The 15,611-nt window shown below is 37.8% G+C and overlaps 1 protein-coding gene across 1 annotated transcript; it reads left to right on the forward strand.

The window, feature by feature from the left end:
* The first annotated feature begins 12,424 nt into the window (after positions 1–12,424).
* LOC143848679 (NAC domain-containing protein 104-like) lies at positions 12,425–13,525 on the forward strand. Its single transcript, XM_077357671.1, has 3 exons — positions 12,425–12,743; positions 12,844–13,109; positions 13,275–13,525. The coding sequence occupies exons 1-3, from the start codon at positions 12,581–12,583 to the stop codon at positions 13,419–13,421; spliced, it is 576 nt and encodes a 191-aa protein (XP_077213786.1). The 5' UTR covers positions 12,425–12,580; the 3' UTR covers positions 13,422–13,525.
* The last annotated feature ends 2,086 nt before the right edge of the window (positions 13,526–15,611 follow it).

A 15,611-nucleotide genomic window follows, 5' to 3' on the forward strand; every position in this document is an offset into this window, starting at 1 on the left:
ATTTGTGCTGGTTTATACACGTCCATTTTTGCCTCCACATGTCATTGGGTTAGGAAGTGTTCTAAAAAGCGCTGGGCGGAGCTGGGCAGCTGACTGACCTCCCAGCGCCCATGCGTTTTTCATTTTTTAGATATTAATATATTTTCATAATATCTTGCATTTTTTTATATAAAATATAAATACTTGAATACATAACAATCCAAACCATTTTATGCATAAGCACTAAACATTAAATAATAACAAAAGAGTAGTGATAAATCGACTCCACATGTGTCTATCTCTCTCTCATCTTTCTCTCTCTAACCCAGAGGAGAGAGAAAGACACATGGGGAGTCGATTTATCATATTTGGGAGTCGATTTATCACTCTTCTAACAAAAAGTTAAAAACATAATAAGAAATTAAGCATAAAGTACTTAATAATTTAAGTATTTAACAATAAAACACAAATCCATGAAAAAAAAAGATTAAAATCCAAGCACTTCTTCAGTCTTCACCAATCATTGTCCTCTCCCTCCAAGACCAAGGCTCTATCTTCATCTAAGTCTTCAATCCCGCCCCGCCCAGGCCCACGCTCAGCGCCCAGGCGCCGCCTCATCTCCTGGGCGGCCGCCTAATGACGCCCAGACGGTGAGACCGCTTTTTTAAACGTCCAGGGCCTGGATGTTGCGTTTTTTCTGTGCCCAGCGCTTAGGCGGCCTTGGCGGCCGCCTTTTAGAATAGAGGAGTTAGGATGATCCTATCGAGCTAATTTTTTGGGCACGCCCTATCTATGTGGGGGGCCATCAAATGAATGCTTTGGATCACCCAAACAAGGTGGCCGCAACTGTTATTTTAAGCTAGGAAATAGATAAGCTATCTAGGAGTACCTACTCTTCTCTCTCTCTCTCTCTATATATATATATATGTATATATATATATATATATATGTATATATATATATATATATATATGTATATATATATATATATATATATATATATACACACACACACTAGTAAAAAACCCCGTGTGATGCACGGGCCGACAAAGAACTGTACGGACCACATCATAGGTTGATTCAAACCGTCCATGTGATGGAACACAACATTAATAGGTTGTGCCCATAAAATCATTTCCATAGGCTGATCCTAGCCCTCCAATCAATATAGGTTTCCATAATTAAAAAAGCATAAAGGTGGGGGGTAGGATTGAAATTATGTGGCTTTAATGGGTGCCTTTGTTAAAAAGCATAAAGGAGGGGGTAGGATTGAAAATATGTGGGTTGAATGGGTGCCTTTGTTAAAAAAATTCAGAAAAAGTGATGTGTAATTCTATTAGAATTTTGGGAGAAATACAAATAATTCTCTCCTTTTCTCTTTTGCTGTATAGTATACTCGTAAAACACCTCGTTAGGGGTGTGCATTATTCGGGTAAAACCGAATAACCGAACCGACCGAACCGAAATTGTTATTTTTGGTTCGGTTTTTTTTTATATTCGGTTCGGTTTAGGTTATTGGTCAAAAGAAATTTCGGTTTTCGGATACGGTTTCAGTTAGTTCCAACAAAAATTTCGGTTAACCCGAAAACCGAATTATGTGTTCGTTTATCACCATGTTTTCCATTTTACCTCTTTTTTTTACTTGGGAGCTGGGACAACTGACAAGTGGACAACCCACAGCCATATTTACCTCTTTTTTTTTACTTGGGACAACCCACTACACAATCGAGCAAAGAGTTGTGACAAACTAGTGTAGTGTGGCCGGAGTAAAAGAAAGGGGGTGAATAAAGAAAATTGTTTGGCCTTTCCCAACACAAGTAATGGGAAAAGACCTGACTTGATATAAAGGAAGGATATTTTACCTTTGGCTATTTTCAAGAAGGAAAAAAAATTGCTAGACTAGGTATGGCAAAAAGAGTCAAAGAAAGCCGTTTAAATATTAAATGCTCACTGCAACCCATCTAAACTTTCCCTCTTTTCTTGTTGTATTAGATGACAAAACTAGGGAAATGATATTTCCACCCCCGTATGCTCTGTTTGGATGCCGGTAATTCGTTGGGTCTATATCCCATCAGTCAAAGGGGAGATTAAAGGGGAGATCTAAAGCAGATCAGTCAACGGGGAGATTAAGGGTGGAAGAAAGAAACATTGTTTGGTTTGTCTTGCAAATATTGGGGGGGGGGGGGGGGGTGTGTGTTTGGGATAAGGGCAAAAAGATCTCCCCAAGATCTTCTCCACAAATTTCTTTGATTTGAAGAAATTTGGAGAGAAGAACTCGAGCGCGCCACATCACCCGACCGTCGCCCGACAGTGCTAGTGGTCAAAGACCTTAAAAGGCAACCAAACAATCTCAAGAAGATCTCAAGAAGATGTTCTCCCCTCAATCTCCTTAAAAATAGCCAACCAAACAGAGCAATAACGTTATTCCTTGGGTTTTAAAGGCAAAAGAAAAACGTTAAAGGGGTGAATTTATCCTAAAGCTATAAGGGGGTTGTCCCGAGTAAAAATAAGGTCGAATAATTAAACAAATTGAAATTTCTTACTACTAGGGTTTGAGAAATGAGACTCTCTTTTTAAACTTAGCAACTTAGACTCTTGAGAATAGAGATTTAGGGTTTTGTAAGAACTGAGAAGTAGTGAAGGAAGAGGAAGAACCACGGCTCCACCGCCTCCACATGCCTCTCCCTCGTCTCCAACTCCGGCCTCGTCCTCATCGCTGGCCTCTGCTAGTATTTGGAGATCAAGAAGAAGAAGAAGAATCATGTTAGGGGTTTAGTTTGATTTTCTTTCTTCACATTCCATTCCTTTTTTTCTTTTCTTTTTTCTTCATTTAACACCAATTTGGGTTTTTCTGTGAATCCTTTTAGGGTTTGGATTTATATTAAGGCATTTCTGTGAATCGGGTTGGGGCCTTGGGGGAATCAAGTTAGGGTCAATCATCTCCATCATTCCTCTTTTTTCCGGTCACAATATTCTCTTTTTTCTTTCTATTTCATTCTATTTTTATTTTGTTTTACATGTGACACTCATTTCATTTGGGTATTTTTTATTTGAAGGCATTTCTGTGAATCAGTTTGGGAGATTTGGTTTTAGGTTCGGCCATCTCCCTCATGCCTCTTTGTCCAGGTTGGATCTTCTCTTCCTTCTTTGTATTTCAATTTGTTTTTCTTGTAGTTTTTCTTCACTACACAATACGCACTAATTTTGGTCTTTGATTTTAGTTTTTCTTTGATTTTAGTTATTCGGTTCTAACCGAACTAACCGATCAACTGAATTCTTTTTTCGGTTTCGGTTCGGTTAGTGTATAATTCGGTTACGGTTTCGGATGCCTTGTTGACATAACCGAAAATTTTCGGTTCGGTTAATTTCGGCAAAATCGGTTCCGTTATAACAGAATGCACAGCCCTACGTGCGATGCACGGGACAGGAAAAAAAGGTATGATTTAATATTTTTTTTACAGAAGTATTCAAAAAAGAAAATTGAAGAGGTCGATAACCAAAAAAATGAGGAAAAAATGAAGTTCAAAAGAAGGAAATATTTCTGAAATTAAACTACAACAAATTAAATCCAATAGAAGCTAACTTCTTTCGGTTAGCTATGGTTAACAAAACACCCAGAAAATCTGTTCACTGAACAAAAAACAAAAGATGCATCAAAATGTACAAAGAAATGTAGTTGAATTGGAAAATCTTAATTTAAGCATGGGATAAAATGTGCTTATGTGAGATGTAGTCCATACCAATTGCTTCATGTGTTCATTCATATTCATTTTTATTTATTGTTTACTGAATATTGGACTACATTATTATTATTTTTAAATGGTTATATTGGACTAAAAATTAAACGCAATATTGAGCCCAATAATCAGTTTTGGACTAAAAATCTAAGGCCGTTTTTGTTGTGGAATTTTAAAATGTGTTGTGAGTCCAAAACTGAATATTGAACTCAAATTATATGTCAATTGGATCATCCTATGGTGTAGGTTGCACAATCTATTTTTCTAAAATACAGGGTGAATTCATCCTAGAAGGGCGTGAATTTATCACCTCCCAAAAAAACACTGTCGTAGTCAAAGCTAGTTTGAAGCTCCATCAAATGGACAGTTTGGATCATCCTATGGTGCTTTATAAAAAACTGCTCTAAGGTCCATCATATGGACGGTTTGGATGAATCCTATGGTGGTTTCTCAAAACAATTGTTTTTTAAAACACTTGTTTGAAGGCCATCAAATGGACGGTTTAGATAATCCTATGAAGTTTCATATAACATTTTTGTTTATCTTCTCCAAGGCTACTTCTCGCCCATCCTTTGCAATTGCATGTGAGCATGTGATATTAGCCCATTACTGTTGACTTGTTAAGATATTTGTCTTATTATTATTGAGGTGTGGAAACTGCAAAGATGGGCAGAAGTATTTGTGCACAGGTGGGTAGCAATAAATCATAATGGACGGTAAGTGTTGTAGTCAAATTACGGTCACATGGTATTAAAGTAGGAAAATGACGAAACAAATACTGATAGCTTGTGCCAGAATATGACAATAACCGTAAAAACTACAAACCATATGACAAAGTGTAACAATTACGGAGAGAGAGAGAGAGAGAGAGGGAGAGAGAGAGAGAGAGAGAGAGAGAGAGAGAGAGAGATGGCCGTCGTTTATCAGTGATGGGGGGAGTCATTTTGGAGAGACCATAAGGGCATTCATGGCATTTTTGGAGAAAAATCATTAAAGGTGAAGGTTGGAATGGCAGAAAATGTAAATATTAATGCTGACGTGTAAATCTCAGATAAAAAGAAAAAAATTTCTTTTTCCTCCCGCTATATTGTAGTAGATATATATATATATATATATATATATATATATATATAGAGAGAGAGAGAGAGAGAGAGAGAGAGAACATTTCCTACACACTTGTGTAGGTAAGTTACCTACACACTAGCTTAAAATACAGTGGGGGCCCACATTGTTTGGGTGATCCAAACCATTCATTTGAATGATCCTCACATAGATAGGGTGTCCACAAAAAATCAGATCCATAAGATCATCCCAACCCTACGATTTGTGGAGGTAAAATGGACGTGTATAAACCTTCACAAATTAGTCCATTTTTTGCCTCCATAGTTTGAATGGTTAGGATGATCCTATGGATCTGATTTTTTGTGGACACCCTATCTATGTGAGGATCTTTCAAATGAATGGTTTGGATCACCCAAACAATGTGGGCCCCCACTGTATTTTAAGCTAGTGTGTAGGTTACTTACATACACAAGTGTGTAGGAAATGTTCTCTCATATATATATATATATATATATATATATATATATATATATATATATATATATATATAAATGAGGAAAAGGATTGTACGCTCGAGTGTACCTAACCTTAGGTACGCTCGAGTGCCAAATCACATGGGTCCCACATTTTTTGTGGTCATCTAAATCATTCATTTGCAAGGCCCCATCATAGATAGGGTGCGTACAAAAAATCAGCTCCATAGGATCATCCTAACCCCTCCATTTGTGGAGGACAAAAATGGGCAGATTTGTGGACAAACAATGTCTGTCCATTTTGACCTCCACAAATGGATGGGTTATGATGATTCTATGGAGCTGATTTTTGGTACACCCCCATCTATGTAAGGGCCTTTCAAATGAATGCTTTGGATCATCCTAACAAAGTGGGCCCCCATGTGATTGGGCGCTTAAGCGCACCATAAGTTTGGTGAGTTTAAGCGCACCAACACTTTCCTATATATATATATATATATATATATATATATATATATATATATATATATATATATGAGAACATTTCCTACACACTTGTGTAGGAAAGTTACCTACGCACTACCTTAAAATACAGTGGGGGCCCACATTGTTTGGGTGATCCAAACAATTCATTTGAATGGTCCTCACATAGATAGGGTGTCCACAAAAAATCAGATCCATAGGATCATCCCAACCCTACGATTTGTGAAGGTAAAATGGACGTGTATAAACCTTCACAAATTAGTCCATTTTTTGCCTCCATAGTTTGAATGGTTAGGATGATCCTATGGATCTAATTTTTTGTGGACACCCTATCTATGTGAGGACCATTCAAATGAATTGTTTGGATCACCCAAACAATGTGGGCCCCCACTGTATTTTAAGGTAGTGCGTAGGTAACTTACCTACACAAGTGTGTAGGAAATGTTCTCTCATATATATATGAGGAAAATGATTGTGAGCTTGAAGCTCATATAGCTTATATGAGCTTGAGGGCCCAAACACATGGATCCCACATTTTTTGTGGTGATCCGAACCATTCATTTACAAGGCCCCATCATAGATAGGGTGTGTACCAAAAATCAGCTTCATTGTATCATCCTAACCCTTCCAAAAGCGGAGGGCAAAAATGGGCAAATTTGTGGCAAACGGTGTCTGTCCATTTTGCCCTCCACTTTTGGATGGGTTAGGATGATCCTATGGAGCTGATTTTTTGTACACACCCTATCTATGTAAGGGCCTTTCAAATGAATGCTTTGGATCATCCTAACAATGTGGGCCCACATGTGTTTGGGCCCTCAAGCTCATATAAGCTATATGAGCTTCAAGCTCACAATCATTTTCCTCAAGCTCACAATCATTTTCCTCTCTCTATATATATATATATATATATATATATATATATATATATATATATATATATATGAGGAAAGTGTTTCTACTCGGTCCCCTAGATAAGCTTATCTACTCCTCCCTTTAAAAAAATACAGTGGGCCCACGTTGTTTGGATGATCCAAAGCATTCATTTGATAGGTCTTAACATAGATAGGGTGTGCCCAAAAAATCAGCACCAAAGGGTCATCCTAGCCCTTCGTTTTGTTGGGCACACCGTGTCCAAAATGGACGCATATAAACGTGGACGTTTATATGTGTCCATTCTGGGCACCACAAGGCACTACAAAACGAAGGGCTAGGATGACCCTTTGGTGCTGATTTTTTGGGCACACCCTATCTATGTTAAGACCTATCAAATGAATGCTTTAGATCATCCAAACAGCGTGGGCCCACTGTATTTTTTTAAAGGGAGGAGTAGATAAGCTTATCTAGGGGACCGAGTAGAAACACTTTCCTCTATATATATATATATATATATATATATATATATATATATATATATATATATATATATATATAGGAAAGTGTTGGTGCGCTTAAACTCACCAAACTTAGCACCCAATCACATGGGGGCCCACTTTGTTATAGGAAATGTTCTCTCTCTCTATATATCCAAAAAAGATAAAAACTGAAGAGGGTTGCTAGGAAAACGGATCCGAATTTATGACACGTGAGCATAAAACAAATGGACGATGATACAAATCAGGAAACAAAAAATTCTACTCAAAATAGGATCGACTTTTTCCTGATTTTTAGCCACATCTTACCCTCATCTCAATTGTGCCCTTGTATGTCTCACCACTTGGAGACACTAATTTTTCATGAACAAAATTTCCAGGCTGCCAGAAATGGCCTTAGTGACACAAGAATTTAGGATAGCTAAACCATGGTAACTTGGTGACAGCAGGTTCTTTGGATTGGTTCTAGAATTTAATACCTAAACAGATACATTTAGAGCAAAAATTGAAGATTCTAGTGATAACCAGGACAACAGTTGAATGGAGACACAATGGAAGTCAAACAGCAGTTCCTACCAGTAATTCCAATCTGACTGAGTTGATTCAAATTCGGCTTTCAATCTTATTGTGGAATGGAAACGACTCAATCAAAGGATCTGATTGGGTCTTTTCTCTAGGACGGTAGAAGGATGGCACTTCTACACAAACTCAACTCTGCTACCAAGTCTGTGAAACCAGATGGTGCTGAAGCAACGCTCTAGAAAAGTAATCTGGCATTATGATGGGTGGAGCAATGATAGAATAACACCAACTCTAGCTTAAGCTATTGGAGTAAATGGTCGTTTCACATGGTATCAGAGCTATTTCTGGACAGTAGGTCCTGAGTTCAAAACCTAACAACTCCACATGTGTTTGGCCAACTTAAATGAGGGGCCACAAGTGCCACATGTGCGGCCAACCCAAAAGAGGGGCTCGTAAATGTAAATGATTAAATAACACCAACTCTAACCGCTCGAGCTACTTGAGTAAATGGCGGTTTCACATAGATGATCCTGTATGTAGCTGAGACGATTCTGGGTTTTCTAACAAAAACCTTGAGCTTGGAATAGAAAGGCCAGAACAATACTTTTTCTTTGTTTGATAAAGGTAACGATTTATTAAAACAAAAAGGATGGATTACAAGTGCACTTCGAGGGGTAAAGATTGCCCCATAAACAAAGATTTGCTAGAAGCTCCTAATTTGGCAAGATGGTCGGCCAAATCGTTGGTACTTCTAGGTACAAGAGGAAAAGAAATAGAACCATATGCACACAGATAATTTATCTCATCCAAAATAATACTTTACCCTGTGATAATATCTGTGTTGTAATCTACTCTTCTTGTTTCTTCATGATACTATAAAGTTTAAACTGATATTGAGTTGACCTCTATATGACTTCCAAAATCCTCTTGAGAACACACCCATAGGAAAATACACTATTTTCTTCTTAATCACCTGATTCACGTCCTTTTACTTTTTATGATAAATTTTCTTTCTTTTTCTCACATCACATCTCTTTCCCATTCCCAATTAGAATAATTAGAATTCTAGTGTGTTGTGCGTGGGTATGTGGGCCCAGGTCATGGGATGGACCCCACATACTGTTGTGTCAGCCTGTCAGGTCATGCACGATTCCTCTTTTTTATGACAATCTATTGACATAAATCTGGCCACAAGTGAAAACAGGGATGTTTAAATTGGATACGTGGAGAGGTTGAAATTCAGAGTGGGTTGGTTGGTTTTCCACAACCCTAGCCTACCCGGGAAATTATCTCAGGTCGGGTCGGGTCAAGTATCTTCTTATGGTAACACCATAGATTGATAAACCCGATCCTATCCGAAATAACATCAGACATCACTCTCGTAATTAGTCAAATAATAACCACTGATAGAAACACATATTCTCCTTCCCTCTGATTGAAATGGTTCCATGTTCCTTTTCAGATATTGAGTGCTTCTCATAAAAAGCATTAACCCAACCTTATGATATTTCTCTATCTCTTTGGCCCTTAACCACATAGTCCTTATCAGTTCCTAACTGATAAAAATATGGCCTAGATTCCAAACCCAAAACTCCTAAGACTATACAATTTCTAATGATTGAAAATCTCAAGTCTTTTTTGGAGAGGATAAGAAACTTTTTTTTTTCAAAAGTAGTGTAAGACAAAAAAGACAAGTTGAACGACACATCACGACCATTCTCACAAGCTGTACTACAATTCTATCACGGCTCTCACCGACTTAAGATAAGTTCAAGTGCTAATTTTTACTAATCATGATTTTAAATGGCATGTGTCACACCCAAGCATCTAAAATAACCCACTAACTATCAGATACTATCTTCTAAATAAGACAGACATCCATGTCGACAAAATAGACTTATCTGCTTCAAGTAATTAAACTCGCCCGAGTCAACTCGATCGACTCAATCCAAACTCAGACTTAAAACTTGTAATTTCTAGTTTACTCTTCTTCTTTTTTTCACTTCTCAACCGAAATAACTCAATCACCAAAACTCATATTGAGCTCAAAGGAATAAAAATTAATGAACTAAGAGATTTTACAATTGAATTGAATTGAATTTTGAATTTTAAAGTTATAGTAATTGTAAGACCCTTTTGCCAGGGTCCCTTCAGCCCTAGCTTTACATAAATATACTTTAATTAAGTTGGGGCCCATTTTCATTTGAAAGACCAGATCATGTTTATCTCCGAATCCTTTTTTACTCCTAAAGTGACAAAAATACAGGAATCCGTGCTAATCTCGAGAGGAAATGGAGCACTGATATAACCTTTCAGTTGAAAAATATCACAAGGTTTTATAAAAGGCTGATTTCCATGTTTAGTGTCTCGGTGGTAGGACATAGCTGAGCTTGAAGTTTGAAGTGACTCTCACGAGGTGGCAAAGAGGATTTTATTTCAAGTGGCTTGATACCGATAGATTTACGCCTTTGCAGATCAGTGTGTCTTATTTTTAGTTGTTTTGTACTTCTCTCTATGTAGGACAAACTGCCATGGATGTCATGTATAATTTTAAGGGTGTCTATACCAGTCCCCTTTTTAAGGTTTTTCTCCTTGATTTATTTCCCTTTCCCATCTTATCAAGGGCAATATGTATTGCGGTTGAGTCCCAACTCAATTGGCTCGTCTAGTTGACCCAGTGAGTCAATGACTAAATTTGGCCCGTTGGGTATGAAGAAAATGTGACTTCGTAAATTTGGCCCATTGGGTATAAATAAAATGTGAAAAGAAATTGTGAAATAAATAGAAAATATTAAGAAATACAAGTAAGGATGAAGTAAAGATAGACCCCTTTTTCTTTATAATGCAAAGTAATATTTAAGATAATATATATATTTTTTAAAAGGGCGGCCCAGTGCACGAGGCTCCCGGCATTGCGGGTCGGTCCGGGGAGGGCTAGATGTACGTAGCCTTACTCCTGCTTTGCAAAGAGGCTGTTTCCATGACCTGAATCGTGACCACTAGGCAAGGTTTTAAATTTCGGTTTCCGAATGCGTTTTGCTCCTCATAGAAACCAAAATTTCAGCTGAAATCTCCAAAATTTCGGTGAAATCTAACGAAATCTTCTTAATGCCTATTTTATAGGGTATATAATTTCGATGAAATTTCCAAAATTCAGGGATAATATTAAATAATGATTTAAAATCAGTTTTTTGGAGATATTCCTTAGATTTCAGCCCCAAATTTTGGGGAAATTTTTTTGTAACGTTTCGTTTTCACCCAATTTCAGTTTCGGTCTCTAACGAAATTTCGTCGAAATTTAAAACCTTGCCACCAGGTCACTATGGAGCAACCTTATCGTTGCGCCAAGGCTCGCCCTCTTATAAATTAAAAGTGTTGGTGAAAAACTTATTTTCTTAAAATTAAGAAGGTTTTATTAAATAGTTATCTTAAACATTTTTAACTTAAGGAGATAAACTACAATCAACTTGGACTTACTATTGGATAGGCGTCATCATAGAGGGTTCATGATTATCCATTTTGGCTTATCTTGATCATCTAATTAAGATCTTCCCATTATAATCGTTTTTGGGCCCACATAGTCCGTAATGGAAAGATATATCCGCCCCCTTAATTTTTTTTACTTGGGGACAGCCCATTCCTAGTGTAAAAAAGTAGTCATAAATACACAAGAGGGGGCTGTCCCAAGTAAAAATAGGGGTTAATATATCACTTCCCTACTAATCAAAGTGGTAAACTGGTAACTACGTATTCAGCAAGAGCTAAGCTGACCCGGTTCTGACTCAGTGATGTCAGCCGATTTCGAAATCAGCCCCCATGACTAGTTTCAAGGTTGCATACAAAGTACTAAAATACAAGCTTGCCGACATGCCAATTTACAAATTACAAATAAAATAATGAAAGGGAGGTAATGTTTTCACCGTCCAAGTTCAGGGACCCTCCTCCTTCCTTCATTTTCTTTTCATCCTATTTCATTTGATGTTACCTCTCAATGAATGCCAATATAAAAAGTCACTCTTACAGTCAATGGTAAAAGGCAATTTGGGTCCCACTAGTGGCATTCGTCCATCCAAAACTAAAGGAGTACAAAAATCAACGGTTTGGTTTCATTTGGTGGGACACTGAACACATCTTTGATTGAAACTTGATGTGTCAAGGGACTAAGATCATCTAATCAAAGTGTTCTTAGCACCATTTGGCCAATTATGGTTCCCAATCTCAACAACAAATTTGATCACATAAATAAGGTAAGAGTGGGGCCCAATAAGTGTATATCATGAAGAAGGGTGAAAGTGGCTTCTTAGCATTTTCCTACCGGCTTTTAAAAACCCATCTATTGTTCAAGATAAAACCGAGTAGACATGCACTAGTCATTAATTGGAGTAATTGGTTGTTTCACATGGTGCCTCAAGGCCTGTCATGGGTGGGTTCAAAACCTAACAACTCCTTGGTATTAAAAATCCAAATAAAATTTTCGAGTAACAGGTTGTTTCACAGTAACTCGGGTTAGTCAAAGTAGTAAAGTAGTTTTCGATTGCTCGGGCAGAGCCAAAACTTAGTTCACTAAGACTAATTGATGATTGACTAGGGCATTTTTAAAAAATGCATAAGAGTCCATGATTGATGTGAGGAGTTTTTGTCGATGATTGACTTGGGGAGTTTTTAAAGAGTAGTGTTGTTGAAATTTTCATTCACTAGTATAAATCAAATGAAGATTTCAAATAGAAAAAGAGGGTGGATGGTACTAAATTAATAAATTAAAAAAAAACTTAAAATAGGCCTCCGTTCCCTCTAGACCTAACAAATCCTGTTTATGTTTTAAAACCACCTTCTCTCACTTTCTCCCCCTCCCACACTATAAGTACAAACAAAACCAAACCAAAAAAAAACCAGAAACAAGAACCAATCAACCAACATTCATTCTCTCTACTCTCAAATTCTCCTCAAAACTGTGATGGCAGACGAGAACATTAACCTCCCACCTGGTTTTCAATTCTACCCAACCGACGAAGAGCTCGTGACTCACTTCCTCTATTGCAAAGCAGGACTCTTACCTTGTAATCCAGACATCATCCCTGACCTCGATCTACACCGATATGATCCATGGGAACTCAACGGTTAGATCACATCCTTAGATTTTTTTTTTTTCTAGTAATTTTTTTTATCATATTTTCTTCTTATTGGCATTTTATTCTCTTTTTTTTCATTTGGGTGTAGGAAAGGCTTTGGCAGGAGATAATCAATGGTATTTCTTCAGCCATAGAACCCAAAATCGAGTCTCAGCGAATGGCTACTGGAAGTCGTTAGGGATCGATGAACCCGTTACAAGTGGTGGTAAGAGAGTGGGTACGAAGAAATCGCTTGTTTATTACATTGGTGAAGCTCCTCTAGGGACTAAAACCAGCTGGATCATGCATGAATATCATCTGTTGGATTGTGGTACTAGTAGTAGATCTTCGAAAAGGCGAGGAAACCGAAAAACAGTAAGTATTTTATACTAGTAATATGTTATGAACCAGCACCCATTAATGATTTTTCTTGTATCTTTCATATTAATGGATTTTTACAATTTTTTTTCAACGATAACAAATCGTCTACCGACTTTAATAAAAAAAAATTAAGCTGAATTTTCTTTGTATGAATTTCAGGTATCGAATGAATGGGTTCTTTGTAGAGTATATGATATGAATCGCGGTCCAAATGAGAGCTTCTGTGATGATGGAACTGAGCTTTCGTGCTTAGACGAAGTCTTCTTATCGTTGGACGATCTCGAAGAAATAAGTTTTCCGAATTAGATCAAAAATTTAAGAACTAAGATTGTAATTATTACCTTTTGATCAAAAGTGTAATGACACTCCTATGTTTGGAATAACACTCTTAGTATGTTGTTTAAAGTAAAGTGTGATATTATTTCAATTTGCTTTGTTCCGTCCATCCTCATGGAGATTCCATAAAGCACGTGTTTTGGTTAATTGATGGGAAGGTAACGTGGGGAAGGTGGAGCCCAAGCAGCACTGTATGCTGTGCTTTGAACTCTCTCTTCTTCTTCTTTTTGGCTCTTTTGATGATTTTGGTGGATGCCTTGAGTCACAAAGCAAGGTTCATTTTTTTTTTAATGGGTGACTGCTTATGAAAGCATTGCATCATGTATGTTGTCATCACAAGAAGCTCATACGTGTGAGAAGTATGTGTGTCCAAGCGAATTCCTTTGTATAATTAGGTTTTTTGATGCAAGTAAAACTATTTAAAAATGTATTTAAATGGTCTCTTTGAATGCTACTATCCCTTGCAAATAAGATTACACTTTTTTTTTAAATGATAAAAACTTTATTAAAAAGAAGCAACCATGACCAATGCAGTCGTCATGGAGCTGGAGAAACAAAGCATCAAGAGAGACTGTTATAGATACCTCACCAAAACGCCAAAAGCTCTGAGTTGATGTAACGAGTTAGGCAAGGCCCTTGTAAACATGTCCCATACAAGGCTGGGTCCCACCTAGTCCCATACCTAGGTGGGGCCCCCTCATGACCGTAATAGAGATTCTTCAAGGTGGTAGAAAATTAAAAAAACTCTATATCCGCTCTAGGCATTCCTGCACGAGCAAGGCGATCCGCATCTCCGTTTACCAACCTTCCAACGCGATGAAATTGAACCAAATGAACCTCAACTCGATCCAAGATCTCATAAAAAAAACTCTGAAAATCTCGGGCGAGGGGATCAGCCTTCCAACCATCAAATGACCTGCAGGGAATCACCCACCATTGTACCCTATAGAATAGCCCTCACTTCCACTTCAATAGAGTCTGTAATTCCTATCGGGCCTGAGAAGGCCCACTTGGTGATACTTTGCTTGTCTCTAAGAACCCCTCTAATACTTGAGGGCCCAGATATTATGGCCTCTATTCAAGCCATTAACTGTATCAGAAATATTTATAGCTATTATTTTCAAATAGTCATATTTAACTTCAAAACCATTCGCATGTAAGATCTGGGGAATGACATTTTCTCCACCTCTCATATCATTTCCACCCCGTTTTGTTTTTCTTTTCCGGGAAAGGGAGTTATTTTCAGGAAAAAGACAAAGGAAATAGTTGAAAGGATAAACAAAGTGGGGTTGTGAATGCTTAAAAGGGGATGGAAATATCAGTTCCACTCTAATAACTTGTAGAGGTATCCAAAGAGGTTCTACGTATAAGCATGCGTTCATGTGCTCGTCAACATGACACGTCCCGAAGCAGAAAATTATTGGGGCTATTTGGACAACTGAATTAGCCATCCCACCTTCTTCCATTGGAAAACAAAAGGATCCAACCAAAAATGATGGGACCCGTGTGTAATTTGTAGGATCCCTTGATTTTAGCTAAAGAGGAGGGCGAAGGGTACTCCGAGGACTACCTACCCCACCCTTCTCAGGCAGTCGCTCCTTTTTATTGGACCAACTCCTTTTTATTGGACCAAATGACGGGACATACCATAAGTAAAAAGGGATTTGCTAGGGACCATAGCAGAAGGCATTTTGGGGGCCGGCCGTTGCATGAGAGAGCAGCCACCTCAGCTGAATTTAATGAATAGGACAAAAGCTGTTTAAAGTGAGCTTATGTGGCTGCTCTCTCAAGCAACAGCCGGCCTGAGAAATGCCTTCTGGGATGGTCCCTAGCCCATCCCCCATAAAAAATTAGGGCAGCCCAGTACCACGGCCGAAGGGTGGATCCCATAATTTTTCCAATAAAATCGGTAGGCCCCAAATGGGCTTTAAATTTGGTTTTCAGTTTTGTCATCTTGAAATATTAAAATAATTTTCAGCCACCATGCTTATAATAAATAATAAAGTATAAAGTATAAATAAATATTTTAAAAAATCTTTGCTTAATAAGCCCGTAACGATACCTTTATAATCATCCTTCCCAATTCCCATACATGGAAAACCACTCTTATGTGGTCCCACATAGATACATGCATGTGGTGGTGGGGGCGCGGCGGGGGGA

The sequence above is a fragment of the Tasmannia lanceolata genome, unplaced genomic scaffold (assembly GCF_043159265.1).
Source record: "Tasmannia lanceolata isolate RefF3 unplaced genomic scaffold, GAP_Taslan_0.1 ptg000016l, whole genome shotgun sequence".
Classification (NCBI taxonomy): Eukaryota; Viridiplantae; Streptophyta; class Magnoliopsida; order Canellales; family Winteraceae; genus Tasmannia; species Tasmannia lanceolata.

What these genes read in the sequence shown, in the direction of transcription:
- LOC143848679 (XM_077357671.1), top strand. Translation starts at nt 12,581, where the DNA reads ATGGCAGACGAGAACATTAACCTCCCACCTGGTTTTCAATTCTACCCA. An exon ending in TGATCCATGGGAACTCAACG is followed by an intron (nt 12,744 to 12,843) that starts GTTAGATCACAT and finishes ATTTGGGTGTAG; the next exon opens with GAAAGGCTTTGGCAGGAGAT. An exon ending in GGCGAGGAAACCGAAAAACA is followed by an intron (nt 13,110 to 13,274) that starts GTAAGTATTTTA and finishes TATGAATTTCAG; the next exon opens with GTATCGAATGAATGGGTTCT.